This window comes from Mchenga conophoros, linkage group LG17, assembly GCF_057382185.1.
Source record: "Mchenga conophoros isolate Kocher_MC1m ecotype Shallow Benthic linkage group LG17, M_conophoros_male_GT1.1, whole genome shotgun sequence".
Taxonomy (NCBI): Eukaryota; Metazoa; Chordata; class Actinopteri; order Cichliformes; family Cichlidae; genus Mchenga; species Mchenga conophoros.
The window spans coordinates 24,009,382-24,031,953 of NC_140542.1; the positions used below are offsets into that span (position 1 = coordinate 24,009,382).

Below are 22,572 nucleotides of genomic sequence, written 5' to 3' on the forward strand. Positions count from 1 at the left end.
GCGACCGTTTGGGGTGAGAGAAGGAAGACAGGTTAAAAGACATGCTGTGGAAGAGAGACAGAGGTTAATAACAGATATGATTCAATGCAGAGAGGTCTGTTAATACATAGTGAGTGAGAAAGGTGACTGGAAAGGAAAAACTCAATGCATCATGGGAATCCCCCGGCAGCCTACGTCTATTGCAGCATAACTAAGGGAGGATTCAGGGTCACCTGGTCCAGCCCTAACTATATGCTTTAGCAAAAAGGAAAGTTTTAAGCTTAATCTTAAAAGTAGAGATAGTGTCTGTCTCCCGAATCCAAACTGGAAGCTGGTTCCACAGAAGAGGGGCCTGAAAACTGAAGGCTCTCCCTCCCATTCTACTTTTAAATACTCTAGGAACAACAAGTAGGCCTGCAGAACAAGAGCGAAGTACTCTAATAGGGTGATATGGTACTACAAGGTCATTGAGATAAGATGGGGCCTGATTATTTAAGACCTTGTATGTGAGGAGCAGGATTTTGAATTCAATTCTGGATTTAACAGGAAGCCAATGAAGGGAAGCCAAAACAGGAGAAATATGCTCTCTCTTTCTAGTCCCTGTCAGTACTCTTGCTGCAGCATTTTGGATTAGCTGAAGGCTTTTCAGTGAGTTTTTTGGACATCCTGATAATAATGAATTACAATAGTCCAGCCTGGAAGTAATAAATGCATGAACTAGTTTCTCAGCATCACTCTGAGACAGGATATTTCTAACTTTAGAGATGTTGCGCAAATGGAAGAAAGCAGTCTTACATATTTGTTTAATATGTGCGTTGAAGGACATGTCCTGGTCAAAAATGACTCCAAGGTTCCTCACAGCGTTACTGGAGGCCAAGGCAATGCCATCCAGAGTAAGAATCTGGTTAGATACCATATTTCTAGGCTTTTCAGGGCCGAGTACAATAACCTCAGTTTTATCTGAATTAAGAAGCAGAAAGTTAGCGGCCATCCAGGTCTTTATGTCTTTAAGATATTCCTGCAGTTTAACTAATTGGTGTGTGTTATCTGGCTTCATGGACAGATAGAGCTGGGTGTCATCTGCATAGCAGTGAAAATGTATGCTATGTCTTCTAATGATGCTGCCTAAGGGAAGCATGTATAATGTAAACAGAATTGGTCCTAGCACTGAACCCTGTGGAACTCCATAATTAACCTCAGTGTGTGAAGAGGACTCTCCATTTACATGCACAAATTGGAGTCTATTAGATAGATATGATACAAACCACTGCAGCGTAGTACCTGTAATACCTACAGCATGTTCTAATCTTTCTAATAGGATATTATGGTCGACAGTATCGAATGCTGCACTAAGGTCTAGCAGGAAAAGCACAGAGATGAGTCCACTGTCCGAGGCCATAAGAAGATCATTTGTAACCTTCACTAAAGCTGTTTCTGTGCTGTGATGAACTCTGAAACCTGACTGAAACTCTTCAAATAAACCATTCCTCTGCAGATGATCTGTTAGCTGTTTGACAACTACTCTTTCAAGGATTTTTGATATGAAAGGAAGGTTGGAGATTGGCCTATAATTAGCTAAGACTGCTGGGTCTAGAGATGGCTTTTTGAGTAAAGGTTTAACTACAGCCAGTCTGGCTCAGTGGCTCTTCTCTCGCTGGCTATTTGGGTTCTGGCAGAGCTTCGCAGAATGCCCAAGTAAATTTCTGCTGTTTTACAGAGTACACTTGTGTGTTGTTATTGTGTGTGTGCTCTTTAGGGAAGCCTCAGATTACCACAGGCTGTTTCTAGTCTTTTTTGAGTGCACCTGTTTGCACAGTTAATGCAGTCAAGGTACTAATTGTCAGACGCGGAGGGGGAGTAGGGGTGGGAGGGTTATAATCCCTCTGGCAAACACCCATTGCTGCTGCCCCCCCCCCAACTTCTCCAGTTAACAACCCTATCCCTAACAGCTCTGTAATTACGAAGCCTCCCCTACCTGGCCAGGGGCTCAGTTTCCAAACCCATGGCTGCAGGCTTTCATGTTCCTCCTGCCTTTCTATTGCTCAGTACTTCCTTCTGTGACTGAGTACTGGGCCAGCTGGTAGATCCATCCTGGTCCATCTAAGATGAGCCGTGTGTCTCAGGCTGATTACAGGGCTGGGCGGAGTGGACGGCATGTTCACTGCTGGGCACTTTAATGAGATTAAGGCTGTGCTAATCTATGAAAAGGGAAAGGCACCCCTCTCTTTCTCTCCCTGACTTGCTTCCCTCATTTCTATGCATGAGGGGTGAGTGCCTCTCATAAAAAAAGCTTGCTGTATAAAGGATGCCTTGGAATTACTCTTCAAAGTGTTTGCCAGCATTTATTTCATTATAATTATACCAGCGAGGCCATGAAAAGAGGCGGGGACGGCTTGTGTGGAATAAATGTGACTAATGTGTGAGTTAATCTGATGTTGCATTGAGGGCACATCATGAAAACAAACTCCAGAGTGTAAACATGAGGCAAAGGAAGCTTTCACTGCACCTTAGCTTTGAAGAGTCTCACTTCCAAGGATCGGAAGTCCATGCTGCTGATTAGCGATCGCATAAACTCGCTGAAAGGAAAAAGCAAAAATAAGAACATGAGCTGAAAACTTTTCAAGGTTTAATTCTACCTGTAGAGAAGTCACATCCAGAATATCTTCACTTTTAAACTCATGTTTCCAAGTCCAAAGTGAGATTACCCCGATGATGTAATCAGGGTATTTTTCAGGCTTTGGGAAACTCCCGAAAGAGAGGAGCTACGTTTATATCTTTATAAAGCTATAAAGTGAAATCACAACGGATCTGAGAGCTGCTTTGAAATAAGGCTTTACTGCCAGTCAGATAAATTCACAATTAAAATGTGATTTCTTAAACGTTACTTGTCTTAAAAGTAGTGCAGTACGTTACTTAATTACTCACCGGAAAAAGTAATTGTTGCATTACTTTGGCATTATTCTATAACATGACCTGAAATACATTGCTACACAATTACCAGCTAACAACATAAACCTGAGGCTACAGTCCCACATACTGACATAAATCCCTATCCTAATGAGGACACACAAGATCCAATGCAAAGCTGGAAACGAGCCCAAAGAGCCACAGTGATTCTAGCCGGTTCCAGAGAACAGGAGCTGGCGAACACTCAGTGTTGAGTAAATGTAACACGAGTAACAACACAATTAACTGTAATGTAATTAATGAAGTTAGTACAATTTAGCTACATTACTACTGACAAATGTAATGTGATTACAGTAACATGTTAGTTTGGAATGTGTTACACCCAGCACCGGTTACAACACTGCAGATCATTAAAACAAGATTTACACCCATGAGCTCAAAAGTAACAATCCCAGAAATGTTTGTAATGTTCAATGCCTAACGTGCGCTGTTTGTGTGTATAGAATTGTTTATTATTCTTTTTAAATAAGAGGGGAAAAAACACAAGTAGTTTACTGGCCTAAAGATTAAAAACATAAAAAAGACCCTAAATAATCCCATACACAATACAAGCTACCAAACTGTATGACACACACTTATACAACGTGTGGATGCACATCATTTAGTTCATAGAACATCTGCTTTTTTTTTTAGAGCTATTTATAACCTTATTTTCATTTTTTAAATTTATTGTTTAAATGCATTTATTTATTTGTTTGTCAAGTCATTTGTATTTCTGCAGCCCAAACTCACATGTAAAGGTTTCATGGTTTTCAGAGACACATGTTTAACTGTTTAACATCGAGTGTATAATATCTGATACATGAGGTTTATTTTGGCATTATTTCAGCCCAGCGTCAGACTGGCGACCTGTCCAGAGTGTACCCCACCTCTCGCCCTGTGGTAGCTGGGATGGACTCCAAACCCCCCCCGATTCTGATAAGGTTTAGAGAATGGATGGATGACAGTTATTTCATGGTTCAGGCTTTACAGAGTTAAAAAGAGACACATAAAAAAACTCCCTAATGTTTTGAAACAGATAAAAACAACATATTATTTTAAAATTTGGAAGATTCCTACATCTAACCAAACCAAATAGTGTCTGAAATATGTTTTTCCAACAGAGCTTATTTTTTGCAATAACTGAAAAAAAAAAGAAGAAATATGATCAACTTTTTGCAGAGGAAACCAGATTAGGGTTAAGTTTATTTACACATTTCCAGTTTGTATAGTTTTGCTATTTGATTGCAAACCTGTTCTGATTTCATAATACAGACACAAAGTGGCTCCATGAGCCTCCATAGCACACTGCACTAATTCTTTTATTGACTAAGTCATGAAGTGTAAAAGAAGAGAGCAGCTGGCCTTTAAGGACAAACGGGATTGTTGTGAATACAAATAATTGTGGTCATGTAATTGCTCCAAAAATAGGAAAAACTTTGGCGGCATTTTTTGGCGGGTTTGTCCTGTGCGACGTCGTGTTTACAGGAGACGTGATGGTAAAATGTTCTGAGTCCATTGTGGTTGTTCACAGTAGCCAAACAATGCGTGGGCAAACGGGGACACCCCGCCACAGTAACGGATAAAACTGCTCTGGTTTTGAGTCCGTGTGGAGGTTTGGGGAGGGGTGTCAGCGACCGGACGCACACTCTGCAGCAATGTGACAAGTCGCAGACCGGCACAATCTAGGTCTGCTCGGATAATTAGAGGGAGACTGGTCCGATTATGTGGGCACAGGCCTCTCCTGTCCAGCGTGTGGCACAGCGACGGCCGTCCCTTCTCTAACGAGCGCCCAGTGTTAATGAGCCCCTCCTCGCCGAGCGCTCAATGGCCTGTTAGACCAAAGAATGGCTGAGCACCAGGCCATCGAGTGCAGTGCACGCCTGAGTGCTCCCAGCTCCATGATTGGCCCTTGTCCTCCAACCACGGTGCAGGCAGGGGCTTGATGGGGATGAAGAGAGACAGGGCAGCTAATGATTATTAATTGCACTTGGTTTGCAGTAAAAGAGTCCAAATGCTGGTGCGCTAAGGACACTGGCGTGATAATGGCTCGCGTAAATGAGGGGCGAGGGGACCGATGATGGACTGCAGGGAGGATAATAGCAGCCTAACCCATTTTCTTTTGTCGGACCTCCTCCGGCACCCCGCTGTGGCCAGCACAGCAGACTTCTCGCTTGCGTAATACTCCCCAAATTTTGGCGGTCCCCTCGCTGGGGAGCTGGCGAAGCAGGAGGTGAAGGGATGCAAACATATCCTGACCTAGTTCGACTTGACAGAGTTGAGGGTTGTTTTGGGATATTCTGAGCAGGCTGACGGGTGATGGGAAACTCTATCAGACAGTTTACGTAGTGGGGAGATCGTCAGCGTGAGCTTCCAGCGAAAGCACGAGGATGAGCCGGCTCCGCTCGATGCCGTTCGGGAATTCTGCATGGTAATGTGCTTCCCGTCAGACCACGTGATGCTGCCTGAGGGAATGTGGCGCTGTGTGAGGTGGACTTGTGAGGAAGCACAATGCCACACAGGGACAGATGGCCTGAGTCAAGGGCCAAAACAGGAGAGCACAGAGAGGGTGAGAGGGAGGCAAAAAGAGAGCCGGAGAGACACGAGAGGGGAGGACAGTTAAAGATGAAAAGAAAAGAGGAGAGCAAACGGGGGAGGAGGGTGTAATTACTGTGCCGTTAAACTGCAAGAAACATCTATGAACATGAGGGAGCCGCCTCCTCTAAGCCCTTCATGATCAGAAAGGCTGATTGTGTAACTACTGTTGCAGCTCATTTCGAAGCTAGGATTACAGACAACAGGATTAAGTGAAACAGGTAAGAGGATCAGCTGAGTTCAGTTGGGATGAGACGGCAGAAGGATGCTATTGTTTTCTCCTTGTTTAGGAGGTGGCGATAGGAGCGCTGATCTCCTCTCTTCTTATCATTTAAATCGCAGAAAGGAGTTCTGTGAAAAGAGGTTTAATATGGACATTCATTATCATTACTATAATTGCCTCTATAGAGCGCAGACACCCTGGGCTTTCTGTGCCAGCGAGGCAGCCAGTCTACAGGCCTCCTCTAATGCACCACACAAAGGGGCTGGCCGTAAATCAGAGGACCCGTGACCCTGGCCCCGTACTCGCTGAGAGGGAGCTCTCACTCTGGGGTGAAGGTTTTGGGTGCAGGCCTTGACCTTCGGGGACCTCTGGTGCTGGCTTGGCTCCACACTCTCCTGTGTGTAGGAAGCTATAGAGCCCGGGGCAGCGAGAGATCGCTGTGTGTGGGAATCTGCGACATATGGGGCACAATGCAGAGACACAAGGACGCGGAGGCCGAGCGCCGCCCGAGCAGGGTTCAGGGTTCGGTTATTTTCACGATCTGTTCGCCTGCTAATTCTTTTTTCTCCCGTTTACGCCGTGAAAAGTGAGAAAGGAGTGAAAACACCTGATATCTTTTTGGCTAAAAACACAGACACACAGCGAGCAGCCCCTGGATTGTAGAGCGTTTGATATGAGGAGAATTTTTTTGTTTTGTTTTGTTTCAGGGTTGTTTTAAATAAATAAATTAATAAATTGTTGAATTTTTTTCATGTATTAATTGCAGACCAGCTCCACAGTGGAGCTCTTTAGGAACGGGAGAAGCACGAAAAAACATCAGAGATCCAAAAAGCAGCATAAGAAGCCCAGAAAGTGTCTGAAGTGGACACCTTCAAGCACCAACAACAGCACACGTGAGAGTAACACACAGAACGGTCGTTTGTGACACAGTAGTCGACGGTCCATGTAGGCAACGACCCCAGAGTGAGTGTATGAAGACCCCTCTTACAAGAAAAGAGCCAAAGCTTGAGTTTCGAAAGCTAAAACCAGTTGAGCAGACTTGCTTCACGGCCACAGTGCAGTCAGTGTTTCCTGTGATGCACTCATTGGTCATCTTTGTAATAAAACCTAAAGACTAAAAGAAAGAGTAGCGTGTGCCTTCATTAGCACAGGGATTTGTGTCACGGTGTGGCTGTAATGTTAGTTTTATACTGTTTATTTGGTAATTATATAACTTTTACTCTCTTTAAGGAGGCAATGCATTACTTTTTTAAAGTAATACAACACAGCTCTTTAAATAAAGTTTTTAACTCTTTTACAGCTTTTGCATCATTTTTCTAGCTGTTTTCTTCCAAATTAATGGATATATATGATATCTAACTTTTTCATGGTAAGATAAGTTTGAATTAAGTCAAATTCTGGTGACTATTCAACATTGGTTTCAGCCCTTAAGGGCAAAGTGCACAGTTATCACATCCAGACTCGAAACCTTGACCTCTAAAGTCGTATAAAACATTTCTAAAAAGGTAAAGTGGATCAAAGAGAGTCCCACACACGATGGCAAAATCACTGGAACAAACTTGCATACACAGTCTTATTCTTATTTATGGGAGGTCAGCGACTCCTCCTCCGGCTTCTCTGAGGGGTGTGTTAGTTGGTCACTTACTCCATGGATGCAATTTTCTGTGCCAGGCTTGCAATTACAGCAAACAGCCTCAGGTCCACGAGCCCATCTGTCACTCTAAAGTCCACCATCTCCAGGATCTGAAAAATAAGAAAGAAAAGAAATCCAAAAAGCAAACCCATGCAACTGTTAAAGCGTCGTGAATGTGTGATGTGAGCGTGTGCAGGCAAAGCGAAGACCCACCCTGTAGACGTAGATCTCTTCCTCTTCGGAAAGCAGCTCAGGAGGGATGATGTTTTTAAGAGCGAGGAGGACCTGCAGACAGGAGATGTAGCCATCACCGTCACTGTCCTCCTGCAAAAGAAGACTGCCATTACCATCTTTAACTTAAAGGATTAAACAGGGAAAAATGCTGGGTACTATATAAAGAAACAACAGAAAGTTGTGATAGATGATTAAAATCTGTAGCTTGACCTTTACTTTCTTTATTATGTTTGGAAATAAATCCATCCAGTTTGAGGATGATTGGATTAACTGATTAATTAAAAGCCAACTTATTGTCAACCTTACTACCATCAGTGGGAAAAATTACATTATTACTAAAAGGAAGTTCAGCAAATTACAGTGAAAGAAAGAGAATATACTAAAGAATAAAGGTGAATATAAAACCTGAATCACGCAGGACTAGAGGAAAACGTGTATTCCCCAACTAGTTGGAGAGTGGTTGCTCGAGGTTACACCACCAGATTTGTTGGTAGCAGATTGCCTCTAGTTTGCATGAATGATGCCAACTTGTCGTCTTTTCAGTAGTGAAACTTCAAAACACAAACTGGAAACAGAAACATTTTGCCTTCAAACTAAAAACTGCGCTTTTTAAAACATGTTGGTTGTGGCGGTAAGGTAGAACTTTTAGTTTGAAGGGAAAAAGACTCCAGGTTGCCTCATACTTTTTCACATTTCACTACTGCTTGGCGAGTAGTTGTCAACTGTTTGCAGACAAGTCGCCGTCTTCCATGCTAACCACCAAAGCAATCACTAGCATAGAAGGCTTTTGGTGCTTTCACCTAGTAACAACCAGCAAAATCCAGCAACCACTCGGCAACCAGTTGCAGAGCATAGTGGTTAAAGTGGAAAAAACGATAAATATTTTACAAAAAAGCAAAACAAAAACTCAAAACTTGAGATTTAAAGTCTTTTCTTTTGACTTTTCGTTTCGACCCTTGGAAATATTGTAGGAATCCAACCAAGGTGTGAATTATCACATTAATTAACTAGCAGAATCTTTTCTTAAGGCTGAAATCTGTTTCAACCTTCTTTTAATACTCATTGGTTTTCTTTGTTGACTGTGATTGTGAACTGGAAAAAAGTGATTTTTCTTAAATTCTTAAATTCTGAGATAAACATTTTTACAGTTTTCCTAAATTTTGCAAGCCATTGCTACTGTTAGGAGAAAAAAAATCTGTATTTCTGGGAGGGAGAGCAGCAAATTACAGTGAGTGAAACAGAATATCCTAAAAGAAAAAGGGGAATATAAAGGGTTTAAATCCCTTTTCACTTACTGCTTCAAAAGCCCTTTTGTACTCGGCCAGCTTCTCCTGACTGAAAATGCAGTACTTTGCCAAAAAGTCGACTGGAAAGAGAAGAAAACAAAGGCAAAAGTTGAGAGCTAGGGGAAGCCATGTTAACTGTACTCTTAGACATACTAAATTTCAGACGGTGAATTCATCATCTTTATGTGTGATAGTCAAAAGAAACATGCAGCTCGAGTAACAACGTCAGGCTTCTCACGGTGTGTGCATGTGTGTGTGTGCAGAGTGGATTAGGGCAATATTTCTCTCCTCTGGTCGCACCGGGGTCAGGGAGGGGGGACAATACGGGGCGAGAGGTTCACAGGACGTCCAGTTGACCAAGATCGGGGAGGAGGGAGCGAAGGAGGGGAGGAAGGGGGTCAGAGTGGCACTTGGCTGCTGGGTCTTTATATGAAGACAGAAAGTGAGATGAATAGATGCAGCGGTCAAGGCCTCGAAATGAACGGCACTGCTGTGGTTGAATAGGGAAAAGGTTTTTCCTGAGTTTGAGTATATTAGAGGGAAATATTAGCATTTGTATTAAATCATTTCTACTTAGGAAAAACACTAACCCTAGGGGTTCGGTGAGTCGGTCTCAGGGGTTCGGCAGAACCTCCGCCGTGACATGCACGGCTCATTTTGTACACCAGTAAAAAACATATCTATGTCTTGAATTTGAAAAAAATCACATTTTATTTTTCACTAAAGAGGGGTTCAGTGAATGCGCATATGAAACTGGTGGGCTTCAGTACCCCCAACAAGATTAAGAACCACTGGCCTAGACTCACCACTTTTCTGAGGTTTCTGTGATAGCAAACTTTTCTGCTTTCTATTTTTAAATTTCTTCTATTTTAAGGACTTAAAAAAACAAAAAAAAACAAAACACTGTTTCCAGATGTGTTCGAAGATCAAAGGCATAACATTTAACTCTGGTGATGTCAACTTGTGTTGTTTACAACTTCAGTTCTATTTCTTCATTTTAAAAAATGAATCGCTTTAACAAAATTCTCTGGCCTACATACTGAACTTAGATAGAAACAAAGTTTCGACCCTCGCTCTAGTGTCAACCCAATAACGATATGCTTCCCTGTACTGACGGCAGTTTGTCCACATGTGGGTCTACTGGGAGGCAGGTTTCCATGCAAACTTTACAGTGGAACTACACGGAGCTTTTCAGCTTTTCAGAGGCTCAGCTGTTTTTATATATTGACTTTAGTATATTTAATGAAGCCAGACAAAATGTTACCTTCAGGTTTTTTGAGTTATAGACCATCGGACTGCATTGTTGTGGCAACAAAGTCTTTTCTGATAACTTGCTGTGCATTTTTTTTGGCACATTTGGGGTAAATGTCCCAGCTGTTTGATCACCATATGGAATTGGTGGCTGGTCAAAACAACTTCTGGCATATGAACGGTCTTCTTTTTATTTTAAAACCAGGCTAATCTTCTAGGCATCACTTTTGGCCTTCTAGAAGAGTTTTTTAAAAAAAACATGTATTTTTTTATGGGGCATTAATTAAACTGTCGATTTACAAGTTTCCCAAGATACCAAGTATATCAAGCTGGAGTTTATTTACAAGATGTACAAAAAAAATTCTTTTTAGGAGTTGATTTTGAAAAAAGAGAAAGTTGTAGCTTGTGAGTGAGAATCATTATTATAACAATGTAAAGCTACCCAAAGGAAAACAGAAGGGAGATAAGCATGCCAGCAGATTACAATACAGTACTTTTGCATGCAAAAAAGCAAAGTACAGAAACAGTATCTGCTAAATTCAATTCTATATTGTTTTAAATTATGTTTTTATGCCGCTTTTATGTAAACTCCTTTTAAACATACTCTATTAGGAGAAAAACATGAGCTTATTTCCCTGATTCAGTGCAAAAATCCCAAATGTAAAAGCGATGATTACACGAGGGGCACAAACTGAGACAAATCGCACCCATGAATATTTCAGCAGGCAAATTTGTTAGGGAGAGCGACTCCGTATAAAAAGCGAGAAGGGGGGTTAGAAAACGGGGCTTTTAAGCTGCTGCCACTTCAATTTAGGAGATGCGAATGAGTCTACTGAATAATGGATCTATTCATTGGTGTGAAGAAGAAAGAGAAGCAACAGAGTTGATATCAGTCTGGACTTAAACCTCTGGACCTCTGGGGTTTCTCTCCAATGGCAGGGGGGCCTGTTTGAATCTGCCATTTATCAGCTTAGGCCTAATCAAAACCAGGCCTCCTCTTTTCACATGCTAAATGTTACATTCGCATCCAGTCAACTTGACTTGTTAAAGCTTGATTAATCAAAAAAAGCAAGGCGGCCTGCCTTCTTCGCATCTGTTTGCAAATATCTGCGATGAGACGAGGGTGCGGGACGAGGATCTGGAGGGACACATGCGTGCAGCCGCAGCTCGGCCTGCAGCGGGCCCGGGCGGGGATTTAAAGGCTTTCCTCATCCTCCTCGGTGGCTGCATCAGTGCACCGGTCAATCTGCTGAAGTGAACTGGCACCTTGTGTGACACAGTGAATGGATCCTCCTCCTCTTTTTTCTGAGGAGGCTGAGGTTCACTGACCATCTGGAGGAGAGTGAGCAGCTGACCTGTGCTGACGTCTGTGAGTCCACAATGACAATATGAGGTTACACACACACACACGCACACACACACTGATACCGCTAATAATAAAAACCATCCAGGCGTATATAAGGTGCATTTTTAAAATAATTTTTCCGATCATTTACTCAGGCAGGATCTTTTTTCTTTTTTTTAATTTTTGCACTCCATTAGACTTTATATTTTGAGACTTCACCCTGTGACAACACAGCTAATACAGGAAGCCACAATCTACATAAAAAAAAAAACTCCACTGAATACTTCCCCCCCCCCTCTTTTTAGCAAAGGAAATTACACTCAACGGGACGGGACAATATATATTATATTCAGTGTATGCATGGACAGTTTTCAGGGTGAAAATGTCAGAGGTCACACGAGAGTGGCCAGACTGCTTTGAGTTGACAGAAAGGCTAAAGTACGTAAAACAAAACTCGCTACATCTATGCAGAAGAGCATCTCTGAAAGCACAACCCTGAAGCAGACGGGCTCCAGCAGCAGAAGACCACGCCAGGTGCTATTCCTCTACAGGCTACAATTCACACGCTCTCAGAAGATGGGAAACATTGCCTGGTCTAATGATACGCGTTAAGCTACAAACATGCTTGCATTCTTAAAACTTAAACTTAAAACAATATGGCAGATTTGTGCACAAATATTCAAGCATGTTAACCGATACTCTAAATCTGAGACATTAAATTGATGAAGTTTTGCTACTGAAACTCTGCTATATCCCATGATGTTAATGCATCTGAAGTTTTATGTAACAAAGCAAGATTTTGGTCTTAGATCAAGACCTGTTGTTATTAACAACAGTATATTATATATACGTTTTGCCTCATAAACATATATTAATGTTACAATATAAAAGCTAAATAAATGAATAAATCACTTGATTCTGATGGTGTCAGGTAGGAACTTTTCTCAGCTTTCACCAGAGCCAATGGTTCACATGAATGAAATCTGGGGCCAAACTGTCCTCTAAGTACTGCTTCCGGATGAAAACTGCACTTTATTTTCCACTTGTTTCTGTGAAACACGCTGAATGAGGCTTGTTCTGAGAGTTAAAGCCGTTTGCTGGGGCTTCACCTTCAACATCAGCCTCGCCTTCTCTTTCAGCTGCTGTTTGCAGCGCTCAGGCTCACAGTGCAGTGGTGCTGGAGGAGGTTGGGGGGTCCCCGGCTGAGAAGAGCGTACTGTCAGGGAATCAGGCTGGACAAAAGGTGCAGTGGAGTGAGAGATTGAGGGAGGAAGCGAGGCCGGGTGGAGGAGCGGGACAAAGCCGAGGCAGTAAAGCCTCCTGCCTGATAGCCTTATCTGATTCTACTCCAGCGCTCGATGGCTTTTTTTTCACCCTGCCTTTAAAGCGCACAGGTTGTGCCTTTGGTGTGAAGCCTAGCAGAAAATGTTAATCAAGAGAGGGACTGTGTGGAGAAAGGCGAGAGAAAGGGGAGAGTCACTCTGTTGAGGCCATAATCTGTAATGAGACCGAGGCGATTCAGTTGCAATTGAAAGAGGAAGAATGGGGCCATGATGATGATGATGAGCAGGGAGGTTCACTCTTTTACCGGCGTTTGTTTTTCTGTTTTGTTTCTTTTCTCTCGTGAAGTCAGTGCTCTTGCACCGGCACAGAGCCGCAGGTCACAGCTCATTTAATACACACCCTCGGACATTGTTTCCAACGTCTGCAGCTGACAGATGAAAAATACTTCTGACTGCTCCACTGACCGTTATCAGTCTGTGTATGATTTATATTTCCCTCTATGGAAAATATTGATGCTGTTTCTAGTAATCACAGCTCTGAATAACGGCTGATGCAACCCTCATTAATTATTCGCTTGTTTCTTGCAGTCTGTAGTAAATACAGAGGTTGTCTTAGTGCTGTGGAAAACAAAGCAGGAAGTGGACAATGCGTGTGCCGCACTCGGTAGTGAAACGTTTCACTCGCACGTGCAACTAGAAGTAGATGGACTGTAATGAAGGAAACAAACATGTAATAAATAAAGTCACCATGACCAAGTCATGCCCAGCAGCATCTGTTTCATGGTGGATTTAAAGCCCTGCCTCTTTGCTGCGACCAAGAAAGTGAATCCAGGTGGAGTGAAAGAAGAGTTTACGACATCTTTTTAATCATGTTTGTTATCAAAAGCTTTGAGCTAAGCCAATAAAAGTAAATTATCTGACCTCCTCTTCAAAACGTTAAAACCACCGGAGGTTTGTTTTAAATAGGCACAAAGCACCTGAATCAACAACAAAAAAATAAATACGTGTTTGTATGCAGATAAACTGCTTCTCTAGTTCCCTTAGCTCTTTATATTTGGCAGGTTTCTGATAAATCCTACTGCAGGCTGGCAGCAGCAGGGCCATGAATGTTAACCTCCTAAGACCCAAACTCTTTCATGGCATGTATTTTTAATTTCTTTTTGCTATTTGGGCCAATTGGGACCTGATGAATGTAAAAACAAAGAATGACATGATTTTTTTTTTTTTTTACCTGATTTTTGTTTCTGATAAAAATAAGAGCCACACATAAGGACATTCTCTTTAAATTTTGATAGAAAAGTGGCAGTATAATGTCCTCTTTAGTGGATATCAGGCCCTTGTAGAGCAAAATTTAGTATTTTGGTCTAGACAACCCAAAATGTGATGTCCACACATGTGAACGCCAGGTCCTAAGATGTTAAAGATTTTAGTTACCAATTACTCTGCATATTAACACTGTTAATAAACCATTAATAAAGCTACTTTCAGCAGCTCCTATATTCATTTGATTTAGCTGTGTTTTGCCCTTCCTGAGTCTCAATATCTGCTATTAATAACTTCTGCTCTTAAGGTTACCAGTCCTTTATAATTTAACCACCAAAGTATTTTAAATTAACGCTTTGGTGGAATTTGTGCTCGATAATGGGTTTAATTCGTTTCCCCACAAATTCTAAGCTAGTTACCTTTTTCCCCTTAGCTTTCACTTGTTGAATAGAAACAGCAAAACGGTCCGGTCTTGTAACTGAACAGCATACTAGAGACACAAATGTAAAATCAGACAAATCTGCAAAACGTTACCACGTGACCCCTGGATTAAAAACATAGTTTTTCTATGGTAATTTGAGTATATTTAATGAAATAAATGAAAGAATGACAAGCCCTCAAAGTGCATGGGGGAGGGTTGAAATATCCCCCCCTCAACTCTGAGCATGTAACAGGATATATCATAGTTTCAGCAGGAAAACTACACTTGGTTAAAGTGTGTGCTGTATTTACAAAAAAAATTCCGGTAAGTTTTAGGGTTAAGCATAAAAATGTACTTTTCTGGGAGTAAAAGTGAAATATGTGAAAACAGATCATCACACCCAGTTCTGACTGTTTTAATGCCTTAAGTTTAAAATACAGCCCACATTCAATTTGTGCATACCTACACAAAAACACCTCTGTAAAACAATGTAAGGCTGTGATGTATAACACACGGGCACACAGAGGGGTTCATTGTGTTTGTAACGTGTCCACTTGTTTGTTGCTCTCTTTCCCGCTTAATCCCAGACTTTTGTTTCTGCTCATCATCACACTGTATGCTGTGATCCATAATTCCTTCAACAAAGGTCACATTCAGCAGCAGAGAGGAGGTGACCTCGTTTTTAACAGCAGGAAGATGTCAGGGTGAAACATGCCCCACATATACGGGACTAAAATATGTGATTAAGAGCGCAGATTTAGAACAAAGTGCGTTCATACAGAAGCAGATAAACATGTTTTGACAGGATAAAATCTATGAGAAATGGGTCCTTAAAAATGAGATGATTCTGTAAAAGTGATGAGACCCTATGTGTTAAGCAGGTGAGAGGAGCTTTGAGCGTGTCATTACACAATAATATTGAATATATAGAATATAGATGAGGTGGCGATGTCAGCCTCCACATGATACACCAGCAGGAGGTGCAGTCTATACTGAACACATAGAGTCAAATGTATGAGTAAGTTGTGCAACAGCAATAACGTTCCCCCTGTACCTGTACATTTTTCATGAAACCTACCTGAGTTCAGAGTTACAACAGACAACTCATGCATATTTAACTCAGCCTGCAAAGGATTAATATTAAAGAATAAACAGCTAACCTGTTATCTTTGTACTCACAAATTCAATGCATGTCACATTACGCATTAAATTAATTACATTTATTAGTTGATATTAAATCCACAAAATACAAACTGCAGGTGTAGACACGAGGGAACAGCACAGGAGATCACATCGGGAGTAAAGGGGGAACATCGCAGGTACATTTTTGGTGGTTCAGAGTCTTTTTGAGGTGGTTCTGTGTCTCCTTATGTCAGTTCAAAGCCTACATCACATTTAGAAATGGCCTAATAGAATATATTGTTTAAGAGGAACTGTAGCCCACCATTCACTCACAGTCCAGAAAGACTAAATTACAACAAGAAACTAAGTTACAGGCAGGCAATTGTATCACTGGATACATGGAAAACATTTATGGAGCTTAAAAACACCTTCAGAATGCCGACTTGTTTTCTATACTAGCAGGTAAATAAGGAGCTTAGAAAACAGAAAACAAGAAGTGAGGTGTAATTTTGTCATATCAGTGACTGTGGTGAAAGACTACATTATAATCATAATTGTTGCAAACATGGGAAATGCAAGAACTTTAAATGCAACAGTTTTTTTTAAAGGTCACCAGTGTTCAAAACACAGTGTAGCAGAGTTAGGTACTACCGTGCTAAAACAGGTGACGGCACAGCAGCATTATCCTTAAGCCTCTGTTGTTTCTACATGGACTCATGACTCCACCCCTCACTTTCTCCAAAAAGACTGTGTTTGTGTGTGTGTTGAAGGGGAGGGGGGGGGGGGGTGTTAAAGCTCTGGTAGGAAAACAAACAAAGACGCACGTAGCGGCCACACTCCTGATTCTGGCTGCACGCCATCGGCCTCACCACAAACCACAACTTACGCTTTCCACATGCACACACGCCTACGACCAATCAGCTCCTGCCGCAGATCCTCCTGATATGCTCCCAAGAGTCCAAATCATCTGCTTTGCTGCAATACCTGATCTCCAGAGATAACCTTACAAAGACAAATCATTTGCTATTATTGCCCTGCCGCTCCTTGACATTGTGCCATTAATAAGGCCATTGTCGAGGGCACTCTCTGTTTGGACACCATATAATAGACGCTTTGACAGATTTACTTTGCTCTCTCCCTTCTTTTTTTTCTCTCTTATGAATACAGCGGGCATATTCCACGCTCCTGCTCATCAATAGACAAGCTGTTTGTTTGCCTAGTCATTCTGGACTGATGGTAAATACATAGAGGTATGCCACACCAAAGGCTGAACAAACAGGGCTTACATAAAAGCACTGTACCTGAACGCACACTATGGACATCCCCCTGCAAACACGTAACTATTTCTATGACCTCTTGTTACCTGCTCTTTAAGCAACTGGTCTTTCTTGTTCACTTTCTCTTTAATTCACTGTTTGGAGCCAACAATTAGACATCAACCCACAGGTAGAAAGCAGTAATGTGGGCTGGTGGTGGTGGTGTTACTGGGTGGGGTCAAAGTGAGGCTGGTTTCAAGGCTGGCAGGTGTTCCATATCAACAATGGCATTCATCAGAGACCCACAGGGTCCCTTCCACCACAGCCAGCCGCTGGCTAACAGGCACGCTTTAGCAACACAAAGGAAACCACAACTACTTGACATCCGCTTGGGTTGTCCATTGGAGATAGAGGTGAATGGAGCCCAAAGTGACTTTTAGAAGTCCAGAAACTCATTAGCACTACAACTTTGTCAGCTAGACTCTTTGACACAGTTCAAATCACAGCTGAAAACCTCAGTTTTCATCTGAATATCAGCTATAACCTTCCTGTCTTGTTGTTTTGTGTTGCAAGGTAATTCTGAGTGTAAATAGTTTTTTATTTTTGAGAAAGTAAATATTTCTCATTAATTTCAATCCATTTCTACATATGTTGTTTTATATTTGTTCATTTGAAACAGTTTTTGGAACTGGAGTTCAAGGCTTTCAGTACCCACGGTGAATTGGAATTGACATGAACCCTGAAGTGGAGGCCTTTAAAAGGTCTCTTAGGGTCCTTATCATTAGTGAGAAGAGAGTTACTGGTCCATCTACGTTCATACAAGCGGTGTTTAATGCCCAAAAGAATGACATCATAAATACAAGCAGTGAAAAGGAGGTTCTTCTCAGTCAGGAGTCCCTCTTTTTGACCCCCTTCCTCACCTCCTCCCTCTCATTCTCAGGTGTGACATGATGGAGTAAGTAATGGGAAAGGTTATCCTGTTCTTATTTAAGGGAGGTTGGAAACGAAGCCTGTCTCTTAGATCAGACAGCTGCTACATGCTAAGCTTGTATGTTTTGATAGACTTCTGAGTATATATCCTTTGTGTTTCCTGTTCTCATAGTTTTAATTAATTTTTAGTTTTTAACTGGTTTAGGGAGGAAAATTTTTTTGGCTTATTTGCATTACGTCATTTTGTTTCTTTTGCGCCTCTTGTAGCTTAGTTTATGTTTGCTTTCAAGTAAAAATAATATGAATCTGGGGTGTGGCATCCTCTTTCTGCATGCTGTGGTCACAGAGCTTAGATGAGTTTTTCGTTACCTGCTCGTGTCCATAACAATAAGGTCATTTACCCAGGCATGGCATGCCCAGAAAGTACACACAGTACTTTTCAAAAGCAGGAGGTCCTTTCCAAAGCTTTCGGGGAATCAGGAGCCATAATAGCTTATTTCAGGAAAAAAAAAAGATTCTCTTTAGTAGAGTCCCAGCATAAAAAAGGGCACATGAAGCATATGAAGCACTATTTAGGTGCCACTTATTCTATAAAAAGGGGGCACAGAAGATCAAAGGTGAAAAAGGTTTTACTTTTTTTTCTGTTGTGTAAGAAACCAACAGCTCATCACATAAAATCTTCTCTTTGTGCCTGTGTACATACTGTCTCTGCTTTGACTCATCTCTGCAGAATGACTCCAGACACGAGGCGCACGGCAGCGATTGCTGACTGATGACAACCTGGAGTGTCACGGGACTGAATGGACAAAAACATTACAGGTGTAGGGGTGGGGGTGGATTTTGGGAATCCTTTGGCAAGGGCTCGGTGCCGAACAAAACAACAACAATTATGTCCTTTTTAGAGACTAATGAGGGGCCACAGTTACAAGAATGAACCAGAGGGAGTTCACAGACATACAGATACAAGCCACACACAAGGACAAACACGAGAAAACAAAAGGACCCTTGGCAGACAAAAATACAAAAATGAGCCAGGAGAGAAAACACAGCAGCCAATCACACAAGCACAGTCACTGAGTGCCTTCATAATTTCAACATATTTCAGTGTTAATTAAATTTTCAATGCTAATAATTTTGTGTTAATTCTAACCAAAACTGTTTTTCTAAACCTGAAAAATAATGAAAGAATCCTTCATGTTGCATCAATACAAGGAGTCTATTTTTTTACAGAAGACAAAAGATTTCAAAACTAACTGGATTTATTTGACGTTCATAATATGGAGAGAAAAATCTCAAGGGTTTTTTTTTTTTTCACCCCTTGAGAGTCTTGTTACTTTATTAATGTACGTACATTTTTTTTATTAGAATTACTTTTAAAAACTGTATTAAAACAACACATTCACAGCCTGGTACAACAACAGGTTTGGTCTCTGTGGACAGGAAGTCCTTTAATTTTAGCATTTTATAATTCTTTATTTATTTAAAAGGGACAGTGAAGCTTAACATAGTCCAAATATAAAATATCAAATGATGTACTGCACATAGGTTTATAGCTATTGCTCACTTCCAGCCATTGCCCCGTGTTGGGCTTACATTCACAATACACACAGTTACACCATTCACTTTTTTTAATCACCTGTTTGGATGTAATCGAGGTGTTATGTTGGAGTGGGGCTAATTTGATTGACAGGTGTGCATGCGATGCTTTCTAGAGAACTTTTAATGGGATTATCTCACTAGTGTTACAGAATCCAGAGCATTTGTGCTTTCTATTGTTAGCAAATAAGTGTATAAGTGTTAGTATATTTAAATATAGTAAATGTGATAAATCTAGCTTTAAAAACCTGGGCATTCGTCTTGTAATCGGAAGGTTGCCGGTTCGAGCCCCGGCTCCGACAGTCTCGGTCGTTGTGTCCTTGGGCGAGACACTTCACCCGTTGCCTACTGGTGGTGGTCAGAGGGTCCGGTGGTGCCAGTGTCCGGCAGCCTCGCCTCTGTCAGTGCGCCCCAGGGTGGCTGTGGCTACAATGTAGCTTGCCATCACCAGTGTGTGAATGTGTGTGTGAATGGGTGGATGATTGTGTATAGTGTAAAGTGCTTTGGGGTCCTTAGGACCAAGTAAAGCGCTATACAAATACAGACCATTTACCATTCTTTCCTAGTCTAATTGACCACAAGGGCACATTCATAAAGCATCTGATGCTACAGACATTGGTGGATCGACTGAGTGAAATTTGGGGTTTAGTATTTAGTTGAGCAAAGGTATTTTGAATGTTATCATTTGTTTTTGAGATTTATATTTAGCCTTATTAGATTGCAAGAGTGGAATATAGTGAGAGAGTGGAGAGGGTTTGAAATAAATGGTCTGAGGCAGAATCTGAGAAAGCAGTCTGTGGTTAGGGCATAGCAATCAGTCAATAGTCACTCTCTTTTCCCTCAATTTTTGTATCCACCAAGCCCTGACACCCGTTTATTGTTTGATAATGAGGTAATGAGAAAATCCAGTTCACAGTGTGTTTTAGGAGCATTTCTCTGAAAACAGATGTCATGCTCCGGTCAAAAATAAACAGTGACAGTAGACACACACACACACACACACACACACACACACACACACACACACACACACACACACACACACACACACACACACACACACACACAGTAACCACAGTGCACACTCCTGTAACAACACAAAGGCTTTCCATTAGTAATAACCTTTCTGCAAAGTAGCGAGGCCAGCTGCTGGGTTCTCCATCCTGCTTGATTACTCTCTGAACAAACCTGTCCAATCAGTCCTATTCATGGGTGCCAACACTCACATGCCAACTCTGACCTGACTGACCTCCGCAGAGGGCCAGCCCCTTCAGACTTGACCTTAGGTGTAGATGCTTATTGTCGGAGCTGCTGTCCCCAGCGCTCTTACAAAGGCTCGGATGCCAGAAATTAGGCACTTGAGGGAAACTCGAGAACTCCTGGCTAAAACTCCTGCTTGCAGAAAAAAGGCAATTGTAAAAATCAAGTGCTGTAATTGAGGGTAAATTTTTGGAGTCGAGAGGAGTGTTGGTAAATGCGTTTGTGTTTTTTATGCATCGTCTATGAAGTGAGGCAAAGAAGAGGGTTGGCAGACAGACAGATTCAGCCTTCAAATATTGCTAATTGCTAACAGTTAAGAATAACACTTAACATTTTCAACCAGGCTGATGTCTGTCTGTGTTTATTTTTCAGTTCAGACTGAAAACACTTTACAAGGTGTATAGAATTTAAAATGCAAATGGCCGCAAAAACAACTTCAACATGTTAACAAACAGTGAAATGACACGATCGGAGGAATGCCAAAATGCTTACCAGACACCAGCTTTATTGCACCTCCAACTTAACTGTATATAAAAGATGGATGTAACCACTAGGACATCACCCATTAACCCTTTTGGTCCAATGGGAGGCAGCTAGCAGGTAGCTACAGCTCCCTGCACCTGCACACCCATCAGTCTAGGTGCCACACTTCATAACTTCAAGCTTTAATGGTATCCAAATGCAGTGGTTGTACACACAGCTGTTAGGCAGCTTTAAGTGGCCACTGAAGAAACAGAAATGAGTTTATGTGTGCTCAATGAGATGTTAGGACAACAATGAACAGCTCATTTCAGGTCAAGTTCAATCTACATGATGGGAAATAGAGCTATTTATGGCTGTTATTTCAAGTGCTGTTTTGTAATTAGCTTCTGCAGTATTAATATAAAATGTTATCACCAGGGGACAGTGAGGAGGTAGTTTTGAATGTTTAACTTCTGATATATATAGATTTATAAATATACAGACAGTGTTGGGAAGGTTACTTTTAAAATATATTCCACTACAGATGACAGAATACATGCCCCAAAATTTATTCTGTAACGTATTCCGTTACGTTACTCAATGACAGTAACATATTCTCAATACTTTGGATTACCTATTATATTATCATGCTTTTTTACAACTACATGAATGTACTATTACTTTGTGATTTATTACTATTACTGAAGGTTACTCGCCATACCAATACCAACTAGATTTTTAAATCTTAATATAAAATGAGTAACAGCAGGGTGGACATTAGGTAAGGCTGCACTTTTTGCAGCGATCTTGTATATATTCACGCATATATAAAACAGGTCCGCGGCTCCGAACCGTAGTATAAAATTTCAAAGCTTTAATGACTCGACTGGTTAAATAAGGGTTAAACTAAACACTGCACCATCTTGTGGTATGAACCGGTAATACACAGAAGTACTGCCCAGCAGTTTTTTATGTTGAGCTGATATCTCTTCGATACAACACACAAATGTTTTGGAAACACATCGCATTGATGTATTTAGTTAATTCTGCAAGATTTGAAACTGTTTTGTCATGGTCTGGGTGAGTGGCTGGAAACTTCCACTAGGTTCCTGAACTTCCCTGGTCTCCGCCCATGGGCAGGGCCACCACACCCTCTACCACCTGGAGCTGACTGAGCTAATTAGGCTGGGAGATTTAAGCGCTGTGCTGACATCTCTTCTCCACCAGTTCATCGACTACCCTGCTGCTCCCAGACACTCCACGGCTTTAAACCGCACAGCCTTTTGGACTTTGGATTTTCCTCTCCGTTTCCTGGGATTCACTCCTTGCCTCACCTGCCTGCCCTCCTGCAGTCCCTCAGTCTTGGAACCACAAGGATCTCAGCTCAGCCACATCCACATCATCAAACTCACCCGGACCTACGCCGCCTCTCCTTCAACACATCCATCTCTCACCTGCAAATGTGACTGTTCCCGCTCCAGTTTCCT

The 22,572-nt window shown here is 41.7% G+C and overlaps 1 protein-coding gene across 1 annotated transcript in view; it reads right to left on the reverse strand.

Annotated features, from left to right (window-relative positions):
- Positions 1–22,572, reverse strand: part of LOC146555515 (uncharacterized) — a 67,500-nt gene that overhangs the window by 3,100 nt on the left and 41,828 nt on the right. The window contains exons 11-14 of the mRNA XM_085252749.1: positions 8,906–8,976; positions 7,590–7,700; positions 7,389–7,486; positions 2,486–2,555 (exon numbers count right to left, since the gene is read on the reverse strand). Coding sequence (XP_085108875.1) covers positions 2,486–2,555; positions 7,389–7,486; positions 7,590–7,700; positions 8,906–8,976 — 350 coding nt within the window. The remainder of the gene's footprint in view (positions 1–2,485; positions 2,556–7,388; positions 7,487–7,589; positions 7,701–8,905; positions 8,977–22,572) is intronic.